Source organism: Chelonia mydas, chromosome 7, assembly GCF_015237465.2.
Source record: "Chelonia mydas isolate rCheMyd1 chromosome 7, rCheMyd1.pri.v2, whole genome shotgun sequence".
Taxonomy (NCBI): Eukaryota; Metazoa; Chordata; order Testudines; family Cheloniidae; genus Chelonia; species Chelonia mydas.
In genome coordinates, this window is record NC_057853.1 from 121,880,095 (window position 1) to 121,902,381 (window position 22,287).

At 40.3% G+C, this 22,287-nt stretch overlaps 1 protein-coding gene across 1 annotated transcript in view; it reads left to right on the forward strand.

The window, feature by feature from the left end:
- The window catches only part of LCOR (ligand dependent nuclear receptor corepressor), an 84,891-nt gene that overhangs the window by 30,925 nt on the left and 31,679 nt on the right, over window positions 1-22,287 (forward strand). The window contains exons 2-3 of the mRNA XM_037903452.2: window positions 19,794-19,859; window positions 20,269-20,348. Coding sequence (XP_037759380.1) covers window positions 19,794-19,859; window positions 20,269-20,348 — 146 coding nt within the window. The remainder of the gene's footprint in view (window positions 1-19,793; window positions 19,860-20,268; window positions 20,349-22,287) is intronic.

A 22,287-nucleotide genomic window follows, 5' to 3' on the forward strand; every position in this document is an offset into this window, starting at 1 on the left:
GATGCAATTTTTTTTATTCATTAGTAACTAGGTTTAGCCGCATCCCAAAACTTACTTTACACTTTCCACTGAACAGCCATACATGGGTAATGAGTTGGGGTAAAATTGTGGTTAAGTTGAAGAGGGTCTGCAGCATCCATTGCACCTCCTCATGCATCAGCATTCCCCAAGGACTTGGGCTAGAAAATCATAATGACCCTGGATCTGAGTGTCTCCTGCTACATTCTTTACAGGGTGCACTTGGTGTAGGGGCACAGGAAATAGAAATACCCTTTCTAGTGTCCTTGTTGCTGTTGCTTCCTTTGTCATTGTGGAAAACTAGGATTTTGCAGACCTCCCTGCTGAACTATGCAAGGAAGACTCCTTGGGCCTTTCTGACTTTGAGTTCATTGTGGATAGACAGTCTAGCTCTTTTGTTACCAAACCCTGATAGACTAGAATACTTGGGTACTGGTTCAGAAGTATTAAATCGGGCTTTTGAAACTTTTGTTACTAGTAACAATGGTTACAAATTACTTAATAAAAGTTAGTGTAGCCTAAACTGCCCTGCATTATGCCCCTGTAGTTTACAGAGTAAAACTTTTAGCACTGAGCACAGTGAGTCAGGTGGTGCTGTGTAGGCTTGCTATACAAAATTATCTATATGGTTCTTTTAAAATCCAAAATTATCTGTGCCAATATTGATTCAATAGGTGTGCAGGACGCTTCATGGAGAGCTTGACACGGTCCTGTCCCAGAGAGCTTACTCTGTTACGAATTGTATAGGGAGAAATGACCAACGTGTGTGGGTGTAAGGAAAAGAAGGCTTACGTAAGGTCAAGGGCACATACATTTGTTCATATTGTCATTTGTGTCTGACTAGGCAAGGGGCAGCAGTGGTACTTACAGCCTCTACCATTTTTAGGTCCAGCTGCTTGAGTCTGTTTCCTCCCCCCGTGTGGTGCTGCTGACTGCCTCCCGTTCTGCTATGCACATTCTAATTCGCAGTAGATCTTGTAAGGCTCCTGTAAATTGTACTGAGGGCTAGTGTACACAGTTGCTGAGGAGACGGGAAGTAGCGTTAGCACCAGGTCTCAAACAAGCTTTTCTTGCATAGTACAATTCAATGGCTATAGTGCTCACTACTGGCTCAGACATACAAAGGCAGTTTCAGTGGAAGCTGAGCCTTCCTTTGCTCAATGGTACCTCCTGCATCGCATTTGTAGGATACATTCTTCAAGAACCTTGTGGGAGAGGTCAGGGAAAATCTAAGATTCAGACTTTAAGCCAAAGGGTCTGTGTGAAGCAGACTTTAACAGAGGGTTTGGGCAGTGTTTGTTACTTTGTGGAGACCTTGCAAGGAAGGAGGAAAATCTTGCTGTTCAATTTTGGGCCCACTGATCCTCCGTGTTCCTTCAGTCTCCAAGGAACATCTGGGGCAAAACCGGCTCTGTTGATTAAGTAGTAGTAAGCCCTCTTTTTGAGGTGCCAGCCAGTTTTTTTTTCCACTTTTGACAGCTGAGTCGGAAGGCTCAAGAGCTGTGAGCACTTGTCTTCCTAATAGTTTTATGTTCCCAGATGGAGAGAGTTACTTGCATGGCTTTGATTGAACATTCTGAGACCCTGCAGCAGCTAATCATGCTCTGCCAATGCAAGGCAAATGTGGCAAGCTAACCCTAGAAGAAACCTAGCGCTGTATAGCGGTCTTTCTGTACTATACCATTCCTGTCCAGAGCTGCTCCCATTGCTTCCAGGAAGAGAGCTCCTACCAGACTCAAAATAGGACTACTCCAAGGGGAAAGTATGGGCTCCATCCAAGCAAAGTAGGACTGACTGGTCACTTTTCAAGGCTTCAGAAGGTTAATTGTGAGGTACCCGGGGCATATATAGTATATCTGGTGTGAACTGTTCACCCACTTCTTCATCTCATGAAATGATAAACTTGAAGATAATTTCTTAAACTTACAAAAGGGTACCTAGCAGGAAAAAGAGTGGAGATGCAAGTTGAGTAATGTGCATTGGAAGGTATAATTTGAACTGCAGATATGGGGTGATTCTAAATTAGCTATCAATTTATGAAAGAGACTTGGGCATAATTTTGACATATTAATAAAAACATATGCACAGTAAACACCCATGGTCAAATTAAACCGTGTATAATTATGTGTAAAGAATGGGATAGAAAATATCGAGTTTGCAAATGGCTACATCATAACTTTGAATATGGTCTTCAGTTCTGATCACCTCCTCTTAAATATAGTGATTTGCTGGCAAGTGCTTTGGCTATGCTTAGACTAAAATATGAGGAGAGTGTTGATAAAAGTGGGACTTTTTAGTTGAGGCAAATAACTGAGAGGTACACAAAACAAACAGGAAGGTGAAAGTAAATTGGGTGCATTTTCGTTTATACTCCTAACAAAATTACATCTAGTGAAATTGAAACAACAGATTTCAGCCTGTTAATGAGGGTTCTTTTATCCTTAGGATAATAGCGTCGCTGATACAGCAGCTGATTAATAAAGAATTAAAGGAGGGTGATATAATGAAGGACAATCAACATGGGTTTATGGAAAATAGATTGTGATACAATTTTTTGAAGAGATTTTTTGGGTGAGAAAGGTAATAGTATTGATGTAATAAGCTTAGACTTCTGTACAGCATTTGACTTAGTTCCACATTCTAGTTTTTTTAACCAAAATATCATGATACAAAATCAACATGGCACACATTAAATGGAATAAAAGCCAGCTAACTGGTAGTTCTCAAGCTGTAATTGTAAACAAAGAATTGTCATTGAGCAGGTGTATTTCTAGTGGGGGTCTTGCAGGGATCGATTCTTGGCCCTCTGCTATTTAACATTTTTATCAGTGACCTGGAAGAAAAGACAATGTCATCACTGATAAAGTTTGCAGGTGATCCAAAAATTGGGGAAATGGTAAATAATGAGGAGGATAGCTCACTGCTTCAGAGTGATCTGGATCATTTGGTAAGTTGGGTGCAAGCAAACAACGCCCGCACACGCTCAGTGTAGGCCCTGCTTACAGGACGGAGGACTCTATTCTGGGAAGCAGTGACTCTGAAAAAGATTAGGGATGCATGGCTAACCAGCTAAATAAGAGTTCCCAGTGTGCTAAAAGAGCTAATGTGATCCTGGGATGGATAAACAGGGAAATCCTTGAGTAGGAATAGAGAGGTTATTCTACTTGTGTGGGTGGTACTGGAATATTGTATCCAGGTCTGATGTCCGTAGTTCAAGAAGGATGTTGATAAATTGGAGAGGGTTCAGAGAAGAGCCACACAAATGATTAAAGGATTAGAAAACCTGCCTTATAACGGTAGACTTAAGGAACTCAATCTGTTTCGCTTAGCAAAGAGAAGGCTAACGGGCAACTTAATTACAATCTATATAAGTACCAACATGGATAACAAATATTTGATGATGTGCTCTTCAGTCTAGCAGACAAAGGTATGATGTCATCCAATGGAAGCTGAAGCTAAACAAATTCAGACTGGAAACAAGGTGTACATTTTTAATAGTGAGGATAACTAAAAAAGTTGATGGTGACAAGATACTTAACACAGTTAATAATAATAATAATGAGGAAGGAATACAAGCCAAAATAGGGAAAGAATAGGTTAAAGTATATTTAGATAAGTTTACATTAGGGCTGTCAAGCGATTAATCATGATTACTTTTTTTTTAATCACATGATAAAACAATAATAGAATACCATTTAAATATTTTGGATGTTTTCTGCATTTTCAAATATACTCATTTTAATTACAACACACTACACAGTGTACAGTGCTCACTTTATATTTTTTATTACAAATATTTGCACTGTAAAAAACTAAATAGTATTTTTCAGTTTACCTAATACAAATACTGTAGTGCAATCTCTTTGTCATGAAAGTTGAACTTACAAAGGTAGAATTATTTACAAAAAAAACCTGCATTCAAAAATAAAACAATATCAAACTTTAAAGCCTACAAGTCTACTCAGTCCTACTTCTTGTTCAGCCAATCGCTCAGGCAAACAAGTTTTGTTTACATTTGCAGGAGATAATGCTGCCTGCTTCTTATGTACAATGTCACCTGAAAGTGACAGTAGGTGTTTGCATAGCACTGTTGTAGCCAGCGTCGCAAGATATTTACGTGCCAGATGTGCTAAAGAGTCATATGTCCCTTCATGCTTCAACCACCATTCCAGAGGGCATACGTCCATGCCAATGACGGGTTCTGCTCGATAACAATCCAAAGCAGAGCGGTCTGACGCATGCTCATTTTCATCATCTGAGTCAGATGCCACCAGCAGAAGGTTGATTTTCTTTTGTGGTGGTTCGGGTTCTGTAGTTTCTGCATCAGTCTGTTGCTCTTTTAAGACTTCTGAAAGCAGGCTCCACACCTCATCCCTCTGAGATTTTGGAAGGCACTTCAGATTTTTAAACTTTGGGTCGAGTGCTGTAGCTATCTTTAGAAATTTTATATTGGAACCGTCTTTGTGTTTTGTCAAATCTGTAGTGAAAATGTTCTTAAATCAAACAACATATGCTGGGTCGTCATCCCAGCCTACCATAACACAAAATGTGTATGGCAGAATGCAGGTAAAACCATGGAGCAGGAGACATACAATTTTCCTCCAAGGAGTTCAGTCATAAATCTAATTAACACTTTTTTTTAACAAGCATCATCAGCATGGAAGCATGTCAGCTGGAATGGTGGCTGACACGTGAAGAGACATATGAATCCTTAGCATATCTGGCATGTAAATTCTTACAAGGCTGGCTACAAAAGTGCCATGCAAACAGGGTGTTCTCACTTTCAGGTGACAGTGTAGATAAGAAGCGGGCATAATTATCTCCTGTGCATGTAAGCAAACTTCTTGTCTTAGCGATTGGCTGAACAAGCAGTAGGACTCCGTGGACTTGTAGGCTCTAAAGTTTTACATTGTTTTGTTATGGAGTGCAGTTATGTAACAAAAAAAATCTACGTTTGTAAGTTGCACTTTCACGATAGAGATCGCACTACAGTACTTGTGTGAGGTGAATTGAAAAATACTATTTCTTCGTCATTGTAATCAAATGTAATACAAAGTAAGCACTGTACAGTTTGTATTCTGTTTGTAATTAAAATCAATATATGTGAAAATGTAGAAAAACATGCAAAAATGTTTAATACATTTCAGTTCGTATTCTATCGTTTAACAATGTGATTAAAACTGCAATTAATCTCTTATTTTTTGAGTTAATCGCGTGAGTTAACTGCAATTATGCTACAGCCCTAGTTTACGTGTATTCAAGTTGGCAGTGCCTGATGAAATTCATTCTAGGGTACGTAAGGAGCTAGCTAAAGGAATCTCAGAACAGTTAGCAGGTTTCTTTGAGAACTCCTGGAGGACAGGTGAGGTCCTAGAAGACTGGAGAAAGACAAACATAGTCCCTATCTTTAAAAAGGGGAAGAAAGAGGACCTGGGGAATTATAGACCACTCAGCCCAACCTTGATACCTGGAAAGACACTGGAACAAACTACTAAGCAATCAGTTTGTAAGCACCAGGCGCATAATAGGGTTGTAAGGAATAGCCAGCATGGATTTGTTAAGAACAAATGCCAAACCAGCCTAAATTCCTTCTGTGAGTGAGTTACTGGCCTACAAGGGAGGGAAGCAGTAGATGTGGTATATCTTGATTTTTAAAATAAGGCTTTTGACACAGTCCCACATACATTCTCAAACAAACTAGGGAAATGTCTAGATTAAATTACTATAAGGTGGTTGCATAACTGATTGGAAGACCATACTCATCAATTAATTATGAATGATTTGCTGTCAAACTGGGAGAGCATATTTAATGGGATTCCGCAGGGGTCAGTCCTGGGGTCTGATACTATTCAGTATTTTCATATATGATTTGGATAATGGATGGAGAGTGTGCTTATAAATTGAGAGGGTTGCAAGCACTTTGTTGGGATAGTATTAGAATTCAAAATGCCCTTGACAAATTGGAGAATTGATCTGAATTCAACAAGATGAAATTCAATAAAGACAAGTGCAAGGTAGTACACTTCGGAACAGAAAATCAAATGTACATCTACTACCTGGAGAATAACTGGCTAGGTGGTATTGCTGCCAAAAAGGAGCTGTAGATTGTAGTGGATCACAAACTGAATATGAATCAATATGATGCAGCTGTGAAAAAGGCTAATATTCTAGGGTGTATTAACAGGAGTGTCATGGAAGACACAGGAGGTAATTGTCCCACTTTACTTGGCTCTGGAGTACTGTGTCCAGTTCTGGGTGCCATGCATTAGGAAAGATATGGACAAATTGGGGAAAGTACAGAGAAAAGCAACAAAAATGATAAAAGGTTTAGAAAAACCTATCCTCTGATGAACCATCAGAAAAACTGGGCATGTTATTCTTGAGAAAAGAAGACTGAGGTGGACTTGAAAACAGTCTTCAACTATGCTAAGGGCTGTTTTAAAGAAGACGGTGATTAATTGTACTCATTGTCTACTGAAGGTAGGCTAAGAAGTAATGATCTTAAATCTCCCTTACTGTAGATTAGGCTAGATATTAATAACTTTCTCTATGTAAGGATAGTTGAGCTCTGGAATAGGCTTCCAAGGAAGGTTGGGGAATCCCCATTATTGGAAGTTTTTGAAAGGGGGTTGGACAAACACCCCTCAGGGGCGGTCTAGGTTTATTTGGTCCTGCCATAGCACAGGGTGGGGCTGGACTTGATGACTTCTCGGAGTCCCTTCCAGCCCTATGTTTCTATGATGATTAGCAGTTGGAACCATTTACCAAGGGTTGGGGTGGATTCTCCATCACTGACCATTTTAAAATCAAGATTGGATATTTTTCTAAACTATCTTCTCTAGGAATTAGTTCCATGTTGTTATACAGGTCAGACTAGATGATCCTAGTGGTTCTTTCTGGCCTTGAGTATGCCAAGAATGATGCAAGATTAAGGCTAAAAGATTAGTAAATTTCAAAGAATTAGACACATAGTGAAGATAAACATTAGGTTGAAAAACAGGAGCTGTAAACCCCCATGCTTCAGTCAGTTACTCATGACTTGAGCATTGCAAGAAACTTTCCCTAGGGTCAGATTAGTCCATAGCTGGCTACTGCATGGTTTCTACCACCTTCCTTTGCAGCAGCTAGTACTGGACTATGTGGACCACTGACCTGGTATGCCAGTTATAGTCTCCACGCAATATACTTCTACTAATGGTTCAAGTTGCTTTAGAGCTAGTAAGGACTTAGGGCGTAACAGAGGATTATCAGCTATACCAAAGGTGCTCCCCTAGAACCAGAGAAATAGCAGAGGCTATAACTAAGTGATTGGGGCCTGGGGCGTTAGAAGATGCCTTCTTCAGAGCTAAAATCAGTTGTACCTCACCCTGCAGCTCAAAAAGGTGCTTTACGTATACTTTCAGAAAGAACTATCACATTTTGCAGGCTTACATCTGCATGCCCAGGCAGATGCTGTGCTCTGTATACTTAGAAGTGGATGCTTCTCTGTAGGAAGACAACCTCATCATCTGCTATGAGCAACTCCCATTCATCCCCTAATTACCCACTCCACTTTTGAATATTCTGCATCCTTTCTGAGCCCTTAGGATCATTCCTTCCCCAGACCACCCTCCCTTGTTACAAGAGACTGGAAGGCCATCTGCTCCAAGGAAAGATGACTAAAATAAAGTACTCTAGTGAATATTAAGGGATAATTCTTCCTAATAGAAGTTGTCCATTTTTCTTACTGACTCAGTCCTACAAATGAAACTCTGTCATTTACAATACTTCCTTTCCACCCCATGCTGCATCACCCTGTTCTACAGCTCTAATACTTTTGGAAGAAGGTGGTAAGGAAACAGATTAATTTTGTGGTAAGAAGTAGTGACCTGCCTTAGGGTCACTAGGAAACCAGAACTCAAGCATAAATATAAGGACTCAAGTTATTAAAAAAAATTAGGTCATTTAATATTTTAAAGATAAAAGAGGAAAATAAATTAGACACACTTTCACCTGCAGAATTTAGACTTAGCCCATATAGATTCTCCCTCCATGTCAGTGACCTGCAAACTTTTTTCCATATTCTCAAGAAGTTTCCCATTAAGCCCCATTCTCAAAGAAAGAGTTCTGTTTTCCTCTTTGCAAAATAACTGAAAAAAGGGGAAGGCAGAACAGGAGAATGTTGCCCTATGCTCTGATTCATAAAAAATGGAAACAGTGACCACTGTAGTATGATTGGTGGGGTGAAAAAAACAGTTACCCTGTCAGAAGGGGACTTGTTCCTGAAAGAGACATACTGTTTGGGTGTTTTGATACTAAGTGAGGGGGGCCGTATAAGTATGTAGATCATTTTAATAGACTCAGCCCTGAGCTTCACCAGCCTCTCTGTTTCTCCAGCACCGCATTGTGTTGAGATATTGCACCAAAAGCAAGAGAGTGAAGTCTCCTCTTATTTTAAGAGTGGACTTGATTCCTATCTATAATCACCTGCACATGGAAAAGATACCTAACACTAGGTGGCTTGAGAGTTTGCAATTCTGGACATACAAATAGGAGTATAGAAGCGGGTAGGCAAGGTATTGGTAGAGCATAAATTATACAATAAGCAAATGTCTCTTAAAAGAGATCCTTGGCAGCCTCCTTTCTATAAGCCGCCTCATGATCTTTCACATAAAATTTAGATTTGCTCACTAGTGCTATGAGCAAATGCCTTTAGCATTTGACCTAGCTAAGAAACCTTCCCATGCATCATTGTAAGAATTCTCAGGGCACTGCTAGCTACCTGGAGACTGAAGGATATACTTGTCCATCTTTCATGAGACTAGTCAACTGATGGGTTACCAAGAACAGGTTCTCCCAGGGTCAGGTGATCTCTGGCGATTATAAATTACAGCCTGAAAAGCTCTTTTAGTTCATCCAGAGAACCTGGTACCTTGTCTGCCTGAGACACCAAAGCATAAGCTCCTCTCTCTTAACTATTTATTTATTTAGGAAGTTTTAACAGGTTTGCAAATCCTTGCCATATAATTATCAGAGACAAAAACACTCGTTACAGCAGTGAGCTTTTGTTTAGGGAAGCACTATACTGTAATAAAATAATCTGTTCTCTCTGCTAACATGTTGTGGAGTGAGCATCTTTACACAGCATCAGCCTCTCGAGTGAGGAACGTTGAATGGACTTTTCAAAGATCTACATCAGTTCCTAGAGGCCCATCACATTTTATCCGATGGACACTGTGAGAACTATTCTGTAGACCAAGGGATGTGGAAGAATTAGGTTGGGTTCTCCATTACATGGAACCACACACCTTCGTAACAGGATCTCAAAAACACCTACCTTCCATATCCTCTATAGCAAGGGGAAACACAGCTGCACAATAGACTGAGTAAGCCAGCAACAGATCCCCTCCACCCTTAGCAAAGAAATTCAGATGGCCAAAGATATATCTCTTGGTATCCAAAACAAAAGCCCCGTCACTGATCAGGAGATTATTCTAACAGGTTCACAGAGTGATATCCCATATGGGAGCCAAAGTGAGATGATAAAAGTTCCTGTGTTTGGGGATTTTCTTATTCAAAGTGAAACAAGCCAAATTTCTGAAGGTTCAGTTAGGCGTATTTCTCTGAATTTCTGTGTGGAATTTGGTTTCAATCAGGGAAGGATAATATTCAAGGCAAATTTCAGAGTAACAGCCGTGTTAGTCTGTATTCGCAAAAAGAAAAGGAGTACTTGTGGCACCTTAGAGACTAACCAGTTTATTTGAGCATAAGCTTTCGTGAGCTACAGCTTGCATCCGATGAAGTGAGCTGTAGCTCACGAAAGCTTATGCTCAAATAAATTGGTTAGTCTCTAAGGTGCCACAAGTACTCCCATTCAAGGCAAAAACACTTTTGTTATGATCGGCAATACAAGGCCAATGAAAAAAGAATAAAATCATCCTATGTTCATATTGAAACTATTGAATTTCTCAAATATTTGTTCTGAGCATTTTGTATTAATTAAAACTTTCATTTTCATTTCAAGGCCAGTTGGTTGAATCAGGTCAAGATAATAAGATGAGTGGAATAAGCTTGAGTCAGTCTGTGTTCAATGAAATTAACCTTAAAGTTTAGAGAACCAATTGTGTATCTATTTGCATGCAAAAACAAAAGAACACATGAATTTTCCAGGCAGAAAGGCCTACTCAGCTTAGCTCCTAGATGCTCCTTGCATAGCAGTGGCCAACAGCACACCAATGGAAGATGCCCCTGGAGGGAGCTTCAGCTATTTTATATAGGAAGTATGAAGAGATTACGGGCTTGTCTGCATGATGGAGTAATGTGCACATGTGGAGATGTGATTTTTAAAGTGCACTGATGTGTTGCACATTAATTAGTCCATGCAGACCTTACTGGTGCTCACTAAAGGTATATTAAAGTGCACTAGAGAACCTTGAGAGCACACCAGCATGATCTACATGAAGCTGTTAATTTGGAACACCCCTGTAGTGCACATTACCCCACAGTATAGACAAGCCCTATGACAGCGCTACGGTGGTTTGAATGTTCTGATTCATAGAATCATAGAATATCAGGGTTGGAAGGGACCTCAGGAGGTCATCTAGTCCAACCCCCTGCTCAAAGCAGGACCAATCCCCAATCAAATCATCCCAGCCAAGGCTTTGTCAAGCCTGACCTTAAAAACTTCCAAGGAAGGAGATTCTACCACCTCCCTAGGTAACGCATTCCAGTGTTTCACCACCCTCTTAGTGAAAAAGTTTTTCCTAATATCCAACCTAAACCTCCCCCACTGCAACTTGAGACCATTACTCCTTGTCCTGTCCTCTTCTACCACTGAGAATAGTCTAGAACCATCCTCTCTGGAACCACCTCTCAGGTAGTTGAAAGCAGCTATCAAATCCCCCCTCATTCTTCTCTTCCGCAGACTAAACAATCCCAGTTCCCTCAGCCTCTCCTCATAAGTCATGTGTTCCAGACCCCTAATCATTTTTGTTGCCCTTCGCTGGACTCTCTCCAATTTATCCACGTCCTTCTTGTAGTGTAGGGCCCAAAACTGGACACAGTACTCCAGATGAGGCCTCACCAATGTCGAATAGAGGGGAATGATCATGTCCCTCGATCTGCTGGCTATGCCCCTACTTATACATCCCAAAATGCCATTGGCCTTCTTGGCAACAAGGGCACGCTGCTGACTCATATCCAGCTTCTCGTCCACTGTAACCCCTAGGTCCTTTTCAGCAGAACTGCTGCCTAGCCATTCGGTCCCTAGTCTGTAGCTGTGCATTGGGTTCTTCCGTCCTAAGTGCAGGACCCTGCACTTATCCTTATTGAACCGCATCAGGTTTCTTTTGGCCCAATCCTCCAATTTGTCTAGGTCCCTCTGTATCCTATCCCTGCCCTCCAGCGTATCTACCACTCCTCCCAGTTTAGTATCAACTCCTCCCAGTTTAGTATCATTGTGTATTTACATTCCTTAACATGTTTTGGATGTCTTAAATTTAACCCCAACTGTGAATTTCCTGCATTTATAATGCTGTTTTGAGATAATTATAACATCCCTGTAATATAGTTTACCTTAAATTACCAATATGTACTTTCAAACTTAACTCCACTTTAATGTAGTTTTTATTTGGGAATTTTATACTAGCACCTCGGACATGTGCTGTGTTTCTTGGATCTCACCCAGTGGCAGTACATATCCTTGTGTTCCTGCTCTTGCCAAAGGGCAGTTCCAGTCTGTGTTTAGTCATGCACCCAAATTCAGCTTAGCCACACGTTAGTTTGGAAATGGAATCATTAGCAAAGGTGTGGTCTTCTAGAGTTATCAAAGATATTTAGCTACTTGTCAAAAATTCACTAACAAAGTGACATTTGGAACAATGTAGATATTGCTTTCACAAGGTGTGTGTCAAACATTCTAGAATATCTTTTGATTAGGTTCTGTCTCAGATGGAAAGTAGTCATGCTGAAGAAGCATGTTTCTATAAAAGCAAGCATTGTAGGAAATCGTAAACCAGGCTTCAATTCCTCTTGCCAATAGTTTCTTGTTAGCGGCTTTCGAGGATGATCTAGCTTTTCTAGTGCATCTAAAGTTGTATTTTGTGAGTTCTGGCCAACCCTGCTTCCCCTCCCCCCCCTTAAATCTTCTGTATAGTGTCTGTCTGCCTGGTTTCTTGTTAGCGAAAGTGACCTTCCTGACAGCCTGCTAGGATCTCAGAATGTGGGTGCTTTATTTGCAGAACCTCAGCTTTCATCTGTATAATGCAATACTAAAAATCAAACCCCACTTTCCTTTCAAAGTTTAATACACATTTTTTGTTTTTTTTTAAATAAACCAGCACCCTTGCCCCAAGATGGAATGACCTATTTAAAGGTAAAAAGAGATTATTTACATGTAGTATATAGACAATTATAGAAAATCTTTCATTCTTTACCATCCTGTGGTCTTTGGGGTTGGTTTGAAGGAACAGCTAAGAAGAAGGTCCCAAAGTCTGGTCGGTGGAGCATTGGCTGATGCTCAGAAGAAAGCTGGTTGGTCACATGGGGCCAGCTTGTCTTGGTTTCCAGTTGCTAAGGTGTGTTACAATAGATAAAATGTCACTTTCCTAATACTGCTTTTCCACGTAAACAATTGTTGCAAAGATGTTATGTCCTCATGAATGGAAGAGAAGGGTCACAAAGGAAGGGGAGGTGGTCAGTGAGACAATACCTCTATTAAAATGTGTCCATAGTATTAAAAAGTTTGAGAAATCCTGATATAAAGCATCAGCAGCGAGGCAGATTAAAAAGAGAGGCAGCATATACAGGCAGACTCTCCTTCCCACCTCCACCCTCTCCAAACCCCTAGAATATTTAAGCTCAGTCAGCCAGAGCAATTGCCACTTCATGAGAAGACGATGAGGTAACTGCCACTTAGAAATAAAAAATATCCAAGGATTGTGTCAATCTGGTTTTTGGTCTGGAGATAGCATGGAGACTACATGGTGTCCACTAGTGGTTGAGTCTCCTCTAGACAAAACTGTCCAGACTTAAAAATCTACCCATAATCTTCGATACCATTAGCTCCACCTCTGTGGTCAACCCTACTGTGGACTCTAGTGGAAGGGATGAGTTCACACTGGATGGGATGTGTTTTCTACCTGGACAGGAAGGCTAGCTAAGTGGTTCGGGTGCTGGTCTGGGACTTAGGAGACTTGGGTTTGATTCCTTGCTCTGTCACAGGCTCCTGTAGTTACTTAATTCCCCATCTGTCAGGTGTGGCTAGTAGTGCTTCCATTCCTCATGGGCTGTTGGGAAGATAAATACATTAGATTATGAGGTATTCAGATACTGTTGTAGTGGAGGCCATATATGTACCTAATATGTCTAGATTTTAGAGAGGTGTACTGGATAATTGCCTATCCACCTTGAAAGCTGTCTTGGAGAGGATTCTGCTGGGGTTTTCTGTTGTGTATGTTAGGCTGTTGGAGACATTGGGGGTTGCAGCGCTATTAGCATATGAGAGTACCTGGCTGTCACAGAATCACAGAAGTGTGAGACTGGAAGGGATCTCAATAGGTAATTTAGTCCAGAGGTTCTTTTTCTTTCTGAAGCCCCCTCAATGTGCTATAAAAACTACGCCCCACCTGTTCCACAAAAACTGTTTTTGTGCATATAAAAGCCAGCACCAGCGTTAGGGGATAGCAAGCAGGGCAGTTGGCTCAGACCACATGCCACCAGGGCCCCACAAGTTAAGCTGCCCGGGCTTTGGCTTCAGCCCCGGGTGGCAGGGCTCGGGGCGTTGGGCTTCAGCCTTGCATGGCGAGGCTTCGGCTTGCCCTGAGCCCTAGTGAGTCTAACGCCGGCCCTGCTTGGCAGACCCCTTGTAACCTGCTCATGGTCCCACAGGGGGTCCCACACCCCTAATTGAAAACTGCTGATCTAGTCCAGTCCTCTACACTCAAGGCAGGGCTAAATAATAATTAGACCGTCCCTAACAAGTGTTTGTCTAACCTGTTCTTAAAACCTTGAATGACACAACCTCCCTAGGCAATTTATTCCAGTTCTTAACTACCCTGACAGCTAGGAAGTTTTTCCTAACGTCCCCAGCGTTCCAAAATTTACTAAAAAAATCAACATTAACAGTCCAGTGAGCTCCTCATACAGCTCTTTAAAAACTCTTACATCCAAGTTATCCAGATGGACTGATTTAAAGCGGTCTTACTTTAGTAGCTGTTGTTTAACATCCTCCTTAGTTACTGTTGGACTGGAAATACAGCATAATCTGATATGAATACATCATCCTGCTTTTTCTTTTATATAGAACAGAAATAATTATTGAACACTTCTGTCTGTTTCTGTGTTATTATTGACAGTTCTACCATTTGCATATATTAATGGACTCTACACACACACACCCACACACACAAAATACTGTATAGCTGCTATCACTTCCCCTCTAAGCCAGGTTGGTATTTTAACCAGCACAACCTTCTTTCTTGATTGTGGCTTTCTGGACATCTAATAAAATGCTCTTAAAGAGTTCCCAATTACCATTCAGATCTTTCTCTTTAAATTCTTTCTCCCAGCTGAATTGGCTCATAATTGCTTTCAGTTTTGTGAAATTGGCCCTTTTTAAAGCACCAATTATATATTTTACTGGTCTGGATTTTATTCTGTTTTCACGTCATACATGTGATCAAGTCACGATCATTTGTACCTAACCTGCCATTAATTTTTAGTTCTGTGATCAATTCTTCATCTGTCAAGATGAAGTGTAATATAAAAATTCCCCCATCTTGGATGTAACACTTTTTGAATTAGGAAATTGTTATCTGTAATGGAATCATGTGGGTGAGAGTGAACGGGTTGTAAAAGGAGGTGAAGTGCTTATACTTTCAGCAACTGTGGGGTTGGCAGAATAAAGGTATGTATGTTAATGGGGTCTAGTGGGGCATTGTTGAAGGTGGGCAGAGTTAAGGTTACATGACCAACATTAACTGGTTTTCGTGATTTTCAGAAGTTTGAATTTTGCTCAGCTCCAACTCCAAGGGGACGGCATACCACCACACTACCTTAACTCTGCATTAACGTATTTTTTTTTGTCATTGAATTACTTGATCTCTCCGTCCCCAACTCTTCCCACATGTTACATTGTTTTATATTACAACCAGACCATTGAGTAGGCCCCTACATTAACCCAATATAAACAAAATATACTACTTTACAAAAAACCTGCAGAAAGTTTTAAAAATCAACTAAAACACACTTTTTGGGTTCTACCCAAAGTGCTTGTGTTTGTTTTTGTGCTCCCTTTAGTGGCACTTCAGCGGTTGACCCAATACAATAATGATGGACCTTTCCCAAATGCCTGAGACAGAGGTTTAGGGTACCTGTAAATAAATTGTGGGTGCATTCCTATCATTGGGATGTTTCATTTTTAACTAAGGTGTTATGATAATTCAGATTGGAACAAAGTTACTTTCTTAGATCAGTTTGATATGTACTGTTTCATTTAAAATGCCTAAGCTGTTACAGGCAAAAACTTGCTCAGCTAAGCAGCAAGATGTGTCTTGTTTACCTATGTTAAGCAGTGAAGTGAGACCCAAACCTTGCAATTATCATAGTCTTATCCATGGTATAAAATTAAGGAAAGTAACAGTTTTAAGAAGGCTGGTTATCTTGGTTGTTTTGACTTGCATTGTTACTTCTGTCATAACTGTATGCATAATGCTCTACACATTAATTAAATGTGATGTCCTTGATCCATTGCCCAATGTTTGCCTTAAAATAATCACAGGCTTCAATCCTGCAGCCTGAATGAGTGAATCCCTGTGCCCATGTAGAGCTGCATTTATTGACTTCAGTGGAAGTCCTTGTGATTTGTAAGGGTGTGAGAATGAGATCATAGGGCTGAAGTCTTAGTGATCTTGTTTGAACTTGGGTAAGGGACAAACCTTGGGGAAGTAGGAGTAGGAGAGGACAAAGGGCCACAGCAAACAGTATGCAGTTTCTGAGTGTGATGATGCTTTTCCCCTTTGGGGGGGGGGGGGAAGTTTACGGGCCTCACTAATATTTTTTTCATCATTAATATTTTAAGCAGCCTTATTATTGGTTAAGCACTGCAAGTGTTGTTGGCTATTGGGTCTAAAAGAGGACCTGAGGTGCTTACACCCTAATTAGATCTTTTTCAAAGCTTGAAGTATTGAGCCACCATTTTTCTGCATATGGGTTAGGAAAACTGTTTGTAGCATCATGGCTCCTTTGCCAGGTCATGTGTTTGGGGGGGGAAGTGTCCATTCTCTTTTTACAATTACCTAGATATAGAGGCAAAGGCACTCTGGTACTATGTGAGCATGAAAACCTGGATAATCAACCTGCTTTATTGAGCTCGCTACTGTTAGCGGGTAAATGGCACATCCAGATTTTGAAGCCAACACTTCATGAAGGTGAACATAGTTGTGGAGAAGAGAATTCACACTCTTTTTCCAAGGCTGGGTTAATGGGGGAGCAGCTTGTTGGTGTACATTGGGCAGAGTCTCAGAGATGACCTGCAAAAATTTTTGTTTTAGTTGGGATTTTTGCCTATAGTTTCTTTATGATTGACAAAGAAGGCCTGACACGCATGTGGGTTTTTTTAACCTGACAAACAAACATCAGGAAGGTCAATATGAAGTCTGCTCTCCTCAGGTTTTGCTAGAAAGTTCTTGGTGGATGTGTTGTTAACTCTTGCACCTAAAGTAACATTTTTTTAGGTATTGAAGGAAATGGGTGTTAACAATATTTAAAACTTTTTAATAGTCTGAATATAGAAATGCATTCCCTTGTCAGTTGTTCCGGTTTGGAGGTTTTTGACTACTTTACTAATTCTCCAGACACCATAGAGCCTTCTAGAGTGAACAAGACCTAACTTCTAATGTGCAAGCCAAAAAAAATCCCCCCAAACCCCTAAAAAAACCCCAGCACTTCTTTGAGCATTATTAATGCATTATAAAGAATAAAAAGGCAAATTCTGTTTGTTTTTCCCTGTCTTCCCTCTGCAGGTCACTTTTAACATTAGACAAAGCTTTAGACAGTATAGAAGCATAGATTCTGTGGAACAGTCTGGGAAATGTTAAAAACTGCAGAAACCCTCAGAAATCACGGGATCTTCATTCCCCTCCTTCTCCTCTCATTGTCTGTGATTTTCTGTGATTTTTCCACTGGCCCTGCTCTTTAGCTGCGGTGAACTATCAAATACTGAGGCAGAAGATGAAAATATACACACAAAGAATTTAACAAAGGCAGCCATGTTAATTTTTATTCCATTTGAAATGCAGGGAAAAAATCATCTTCCAAATGGAAAAGGACAAAATCGGTGGGAAAAGAAATGTTCTTTTCAAGCTTCTAAGAGCAGTGACAATGGAGAGAAAAAATACTATAAAAAGTAGGCAGTTCCTTTTTCAAAATTTTGTTTTTAGTGTATTATGCATGATTCATTCTGCACAAATGCTTTTTTGAAATCCTAAGTGATTGAACATAACATGGCAAGACTTATTCCACCTTTGCTATGTTGGACTCTGCATTTTTTTTTTTTTTTTTTTTTTGGTTCGGCTACATGGTTGTTCTGCCAGGTCCTTAGTATAATTTTTGAATACATTCATTCTTCCCTTATTTGCCATTTTTAATGTCAAGCATTGCACATAAGATGTTCTGCCGTTGCTATGCAACTGCTAAATCCAATATTTAATATTAATAAAAACTGAGTGGCATTAACATCAGTAAGAACAGTGGGCTAGCGAACTACGATTGTACGATATCCAGGCTGTAAAACTCGGCCGTGATTGCAATATGCTGTTGCATGCATGACAAACTGTGGGGCATGAGTCATCGTCAGGCACTATTTTAAGAATGGTGAGTTTGAGTTAAATCTCTGAGCTCCATTGATTTTTTTTAACAACAAAAACGTGAAAAGATGTGAGGTTGATTGGCCGTATTACTTTAGGGTTTATTTCAAAAGTGAGTTGTTATGAGTCATTGCCCCATCAATCATAATAAAGGGGTCAAAATTTGGAACGTAAGGGTCAATACCCTGATTCTTCTATTTTTCTTCTCTTCGGTAAGGTGGGTCGGCCCTTCCCCATTGTTCCTGCCACTTCTTGAAGCCTGAATTGGCTCTTTTGGAGGCAGTGCTGCTTGTCTGCTTGACAAGGTGCTGCTTGATGGGATCTTTTTTCTTTATCTCCTTAAATAATCCTTCCTCTGATGTTCTCTCATCTCTTCCCTCTTCCTCTTCCCGGTTGCCATTTTTTCACCTTGGCTCTCCTCCCCAGCTCGTCTAGTATTGAATATTCGCATCGGTCTCCGTGTTCATACTAGTGGTACTACCGCCATTGAGATCACGCCTTGGCAGTGCTTTTAGCGTCCAAATGGCATCAAATGCTAGAAGTGCTTCCAAGGCCTTAGATCTGATGTCGAATGTTGTTAATGCTTCTAGTGTTGCACAAGAACTGTAGCTAGCATCAATTGGGGGAGTAGCGCTGTTCGTGGTCTCCACTGAGACCCCGACCATGCTGTCCAAAGGATAAGACATGACATCAGGTCAGGATTCTGTGCGCACAGGGAACAGTGCTGACTTCTGAAATAACTGCTCTTTTCCAATATTAAGCTTGGTTACTTTAATTCTACCCAGTTTAAAAACAAAACTTGAAAGTAGTTTCAGGCCTGAAACCCCCTGCCAGTTTCTGTGGTTTTACAACCACATTTTCTCCTCAGTTTCAAAAATGATATTCTCTCTTCTATTGCTGTGTTTGAAAGACCCACACAAACAGGAGAAACTGATGAACTGACTGTACACAAAGTGCTATCAAACGCACAGAGTAACCATACTTAGAGAAATATTTTTTCTTTGATTTTTTTTCAGTTACAATCTTAGGTGTCACTTCTGGCAGCAGTAGGTAAAACATTTTCATACAGAAATAGGATTGAGTTGACTGTCTCCCTTTTTAAGACTGTCTTTGCCCTTTCAGTATTCACTCACTTTTAACTTGTCTTGTGGTCAATATTGGGTAGTTAATGCCTCTGAAGACTTTGCTGCTAGGTAGGATTTAGATTAATATTGACTTTATATAGTGGCACTAATTTAGGAGGGAGGGTTAATCTTTTTTCTGAGGGAACTAAAATTGATTAGCACTTAAGAGAGGCATAGAACATTCCATGACGGTAATTTGGACTATATATAAGATGTAGGCTGGTGACACTGAATATATAATTATTTGAATTTGTTTCTTATGTGGTATAGGATTACTGAAATTCTCTTCCTTTTAGGATTCCTCCTCCCCAAGAAGTTATGAGGGAGAAGTTTGAAAATTGACTCTAGCCTATGTTGAAATTCAGAATGTTGAGATTTAGAACAAGGCACAGAATCATTTGTGATGAAGAGGCCAAAGGGCTTTTCACTGGGAAAATATACATCCTTTGAAATTGAATTTTGATGCTTAAGGAATGAATATTTTGGGAAAGTGCCTTGAATTGAGAGGCACATTGTAGAAACTAAAACTTCACATTATCTTTCCAAAATCATTTCCATTCTGTCTAACATGGTTCTATATTGTAATCCAGTTATCTGTAAAAGTACTGTAATGAAACTGGACTCTAGGTTTTGTTATGATTTTTTTGGTAGTTCAGGCATTTCAACTGACCTATAGATCTTGGGAATACTAGGAGAAAACATGTTCACGTTTGTTCTTGGAATAGATAAATACAGGACTGCTGTTGTAAATATTCTGGTAGTGACGTCCTTAATCTAGAAAGCTAACAATTCTTTTCTTTGCTTTTAGGGTTTGAAAGTATTCTAGAAGGGCTGTTTGGACCTGGATTATTAAAAGATCTCTGTTTGTTTAAAGGTATTCAGTCTTTATTTTTGTGTCTTGTTCTGCATTTCTAACCACAGAAGCAATTTCAGCTCTGCCTCTAGAAAATGTGTTACCGTGGTGATTTGTGCTTTTTTCCCTCCCCCCAGGCAGTGCTCACAGTTAGTTTCATATTGGCTAAAATTACTAATGAATGTGCGTTCATCTTTATGTAGCTGGCAGTGTATTTGGCGTTGCTTAGAAAAAAACAGGTTCATTGTGCGTAGATCAATTGTATATAGTTTTGTAATATTCTGGGATTTAAAACATGTCAGAAACTAAATCTGCATCTGCAGAATCTAGGGAAGAATGTTGTGAAACAGGTATTTATTGGTTTGTCTTTTGGCACCAGTAAGTTGTGGTTTATGAATATGAAGTAATTTGCTGTTCCTCTGATTTACAGACTGCGAGCCCGAAGGTGTTTCTGATTGGTCTTTTGATGAAAATTGTCTTTTCTGCTGCTTGCGAAGAGAAAAAGTGAAGGTAACAATGCAATGTGTAAAGCTAGTAGGTTGTGCTTTTTTCCCACTTGTCCCAGTTATATAGAAATATAATTATGTAACTGGAGGAGGATCTGTCATTCCCCCTAACACTCCCGTTTCCCTCTTAAAATTTTTTTCCATTGGTAAACCTAATACAAGTTAATGGGCAAAGATTTCTCTCTTCTGTGTAACTTCTCTCTGTGTGTGGTGTATGTTGTTTGGTTTTTTGTTTATTTTTGTTTTAAAGGACTACCTGGAAAGAAAGTATGGATCACATGCTCCATTGTAAGCCTTGCGGCTTGCACATCCTCACTGTAGTCAGTGACTGCCCTCCTCTGTGGCATGGAGATGCAGAGTCCCAGCATGCAGTCTTGTTCCATATCCTGGGACCTGTTTTTCCCTGAATAAAAGGGCTCATCTGCATAATAGAGTTGTTTGCCACATTTGTAACCAAGTCACAGCCTGGATGTGGAGGAGCACAGTCTGTGTCCACACACAAGTTTTGTAGCCAGACTGTACCCATGCTTGCAACAAGTGCTAGCACATGGTCACTGCTCAGTCCATGTGCAGAAATGTGGTTCTGTAATGTAGGCAGAAAGGCTTAACTGTCTCAGTGAAATCTGGCTAGCTGGTCCTCTGCTCTGACTTCTTTCTGCAGGAAGTGATCACAATAATGTAATATACCATGTAGTCTGTTAGCAGGTTCTCCCAGCACACTTTAAAAAAATGACAAAGCCTTCTCTGCAACAGCTCAAGGCAATGTGGTTTGTGCAAATAGGAAGTGCCTTACTGTTGTATGTTGCTGGCTCGTAGCTACTGTTAGCCACAATGCTCATGACATTGCCACCTTCCACTTACTTTTATATTAAGATTTTTTATTAAGGCTCTCAGAGGGGGGGAAAGAAAACAGACGGAGAACTGTTTTGAGAGGGGTACCTTGTCTTCCTTTAAGAGACACCCCTGACCAACACAGTGAGTTCTGAATACGATCTGCTTTGTTAGAGTAATGCTGTACTCTTGTGGTAGCTGCTGTCATAAGAACATAAGAGTGGCCGTACTGGGTCAGATCAGTGGTCCATCTAGCTTCAGAGGGAGTGAACCGAACAGGGCAATTATTGAGTGATCCATTCTCTGTCATCCAGTCCTGGCTTCTAGCAGTTAAAGGTTTAGGCATACCCTGAGCATTGGCTTGCGTCCCTGTCTGTCTTGGCTTATAGTCCTTGATGGACCTATCTTCCATGAATCTATCTAATTCTTTTTTGAACCCAGTTATTTCTTTTGGCCTTCACAACATCCCCTGGCAATGAGTTCCACAGGTTGATCATGTGTTGTGTGAAGAAGTACTTCCTTATGTTTGTTTCAAACCTGCTGCCTATTAATTTCATTGGGTGACCCCTGGTCTTGGTATTATGTCAAGGGGTAAATAACACTTCCTTATTTATTTTTTCTCCACACCAGTCAAGATTTTATAGACCTCTATCTCCCTTCAGTCGTCTCTTTTCCAAGCTGAACAGTCCCAGACTTCTTAATCTGATCTCAGGTGGAAGCTGTTCCATACTTCTCCTCATTTTTGTTGTCCTTCTCTGTACCTTTTCCAATTCTAATATATCTTTTTTTAAGAACACAAGAACAGACAGACTGGGTTAGACGAAAGCTCCATCTAGCCCAGTATCCTGTCTTTTGACTGTGGCCATTGCCAAGGGCCCCAGAGGGAATGAACAGAACAGGAAATCATCAAGTGATCCTTCCCTCGTCGCCCATTCCCAGCTTCTGGCAAGCAGAGGCTAGGGACACCATCCCTGCCCATCCTGGCTAATAGCCATTGATGGGCCTATCCTGCATGAACTTATCCAGTTCTTTTTTGAGATGGGGTGACCAGAACTGTACTAAGAATTCAAGGTGTGGTTGTCCTATAAATTTCTGTAGTGGCATTATGATAT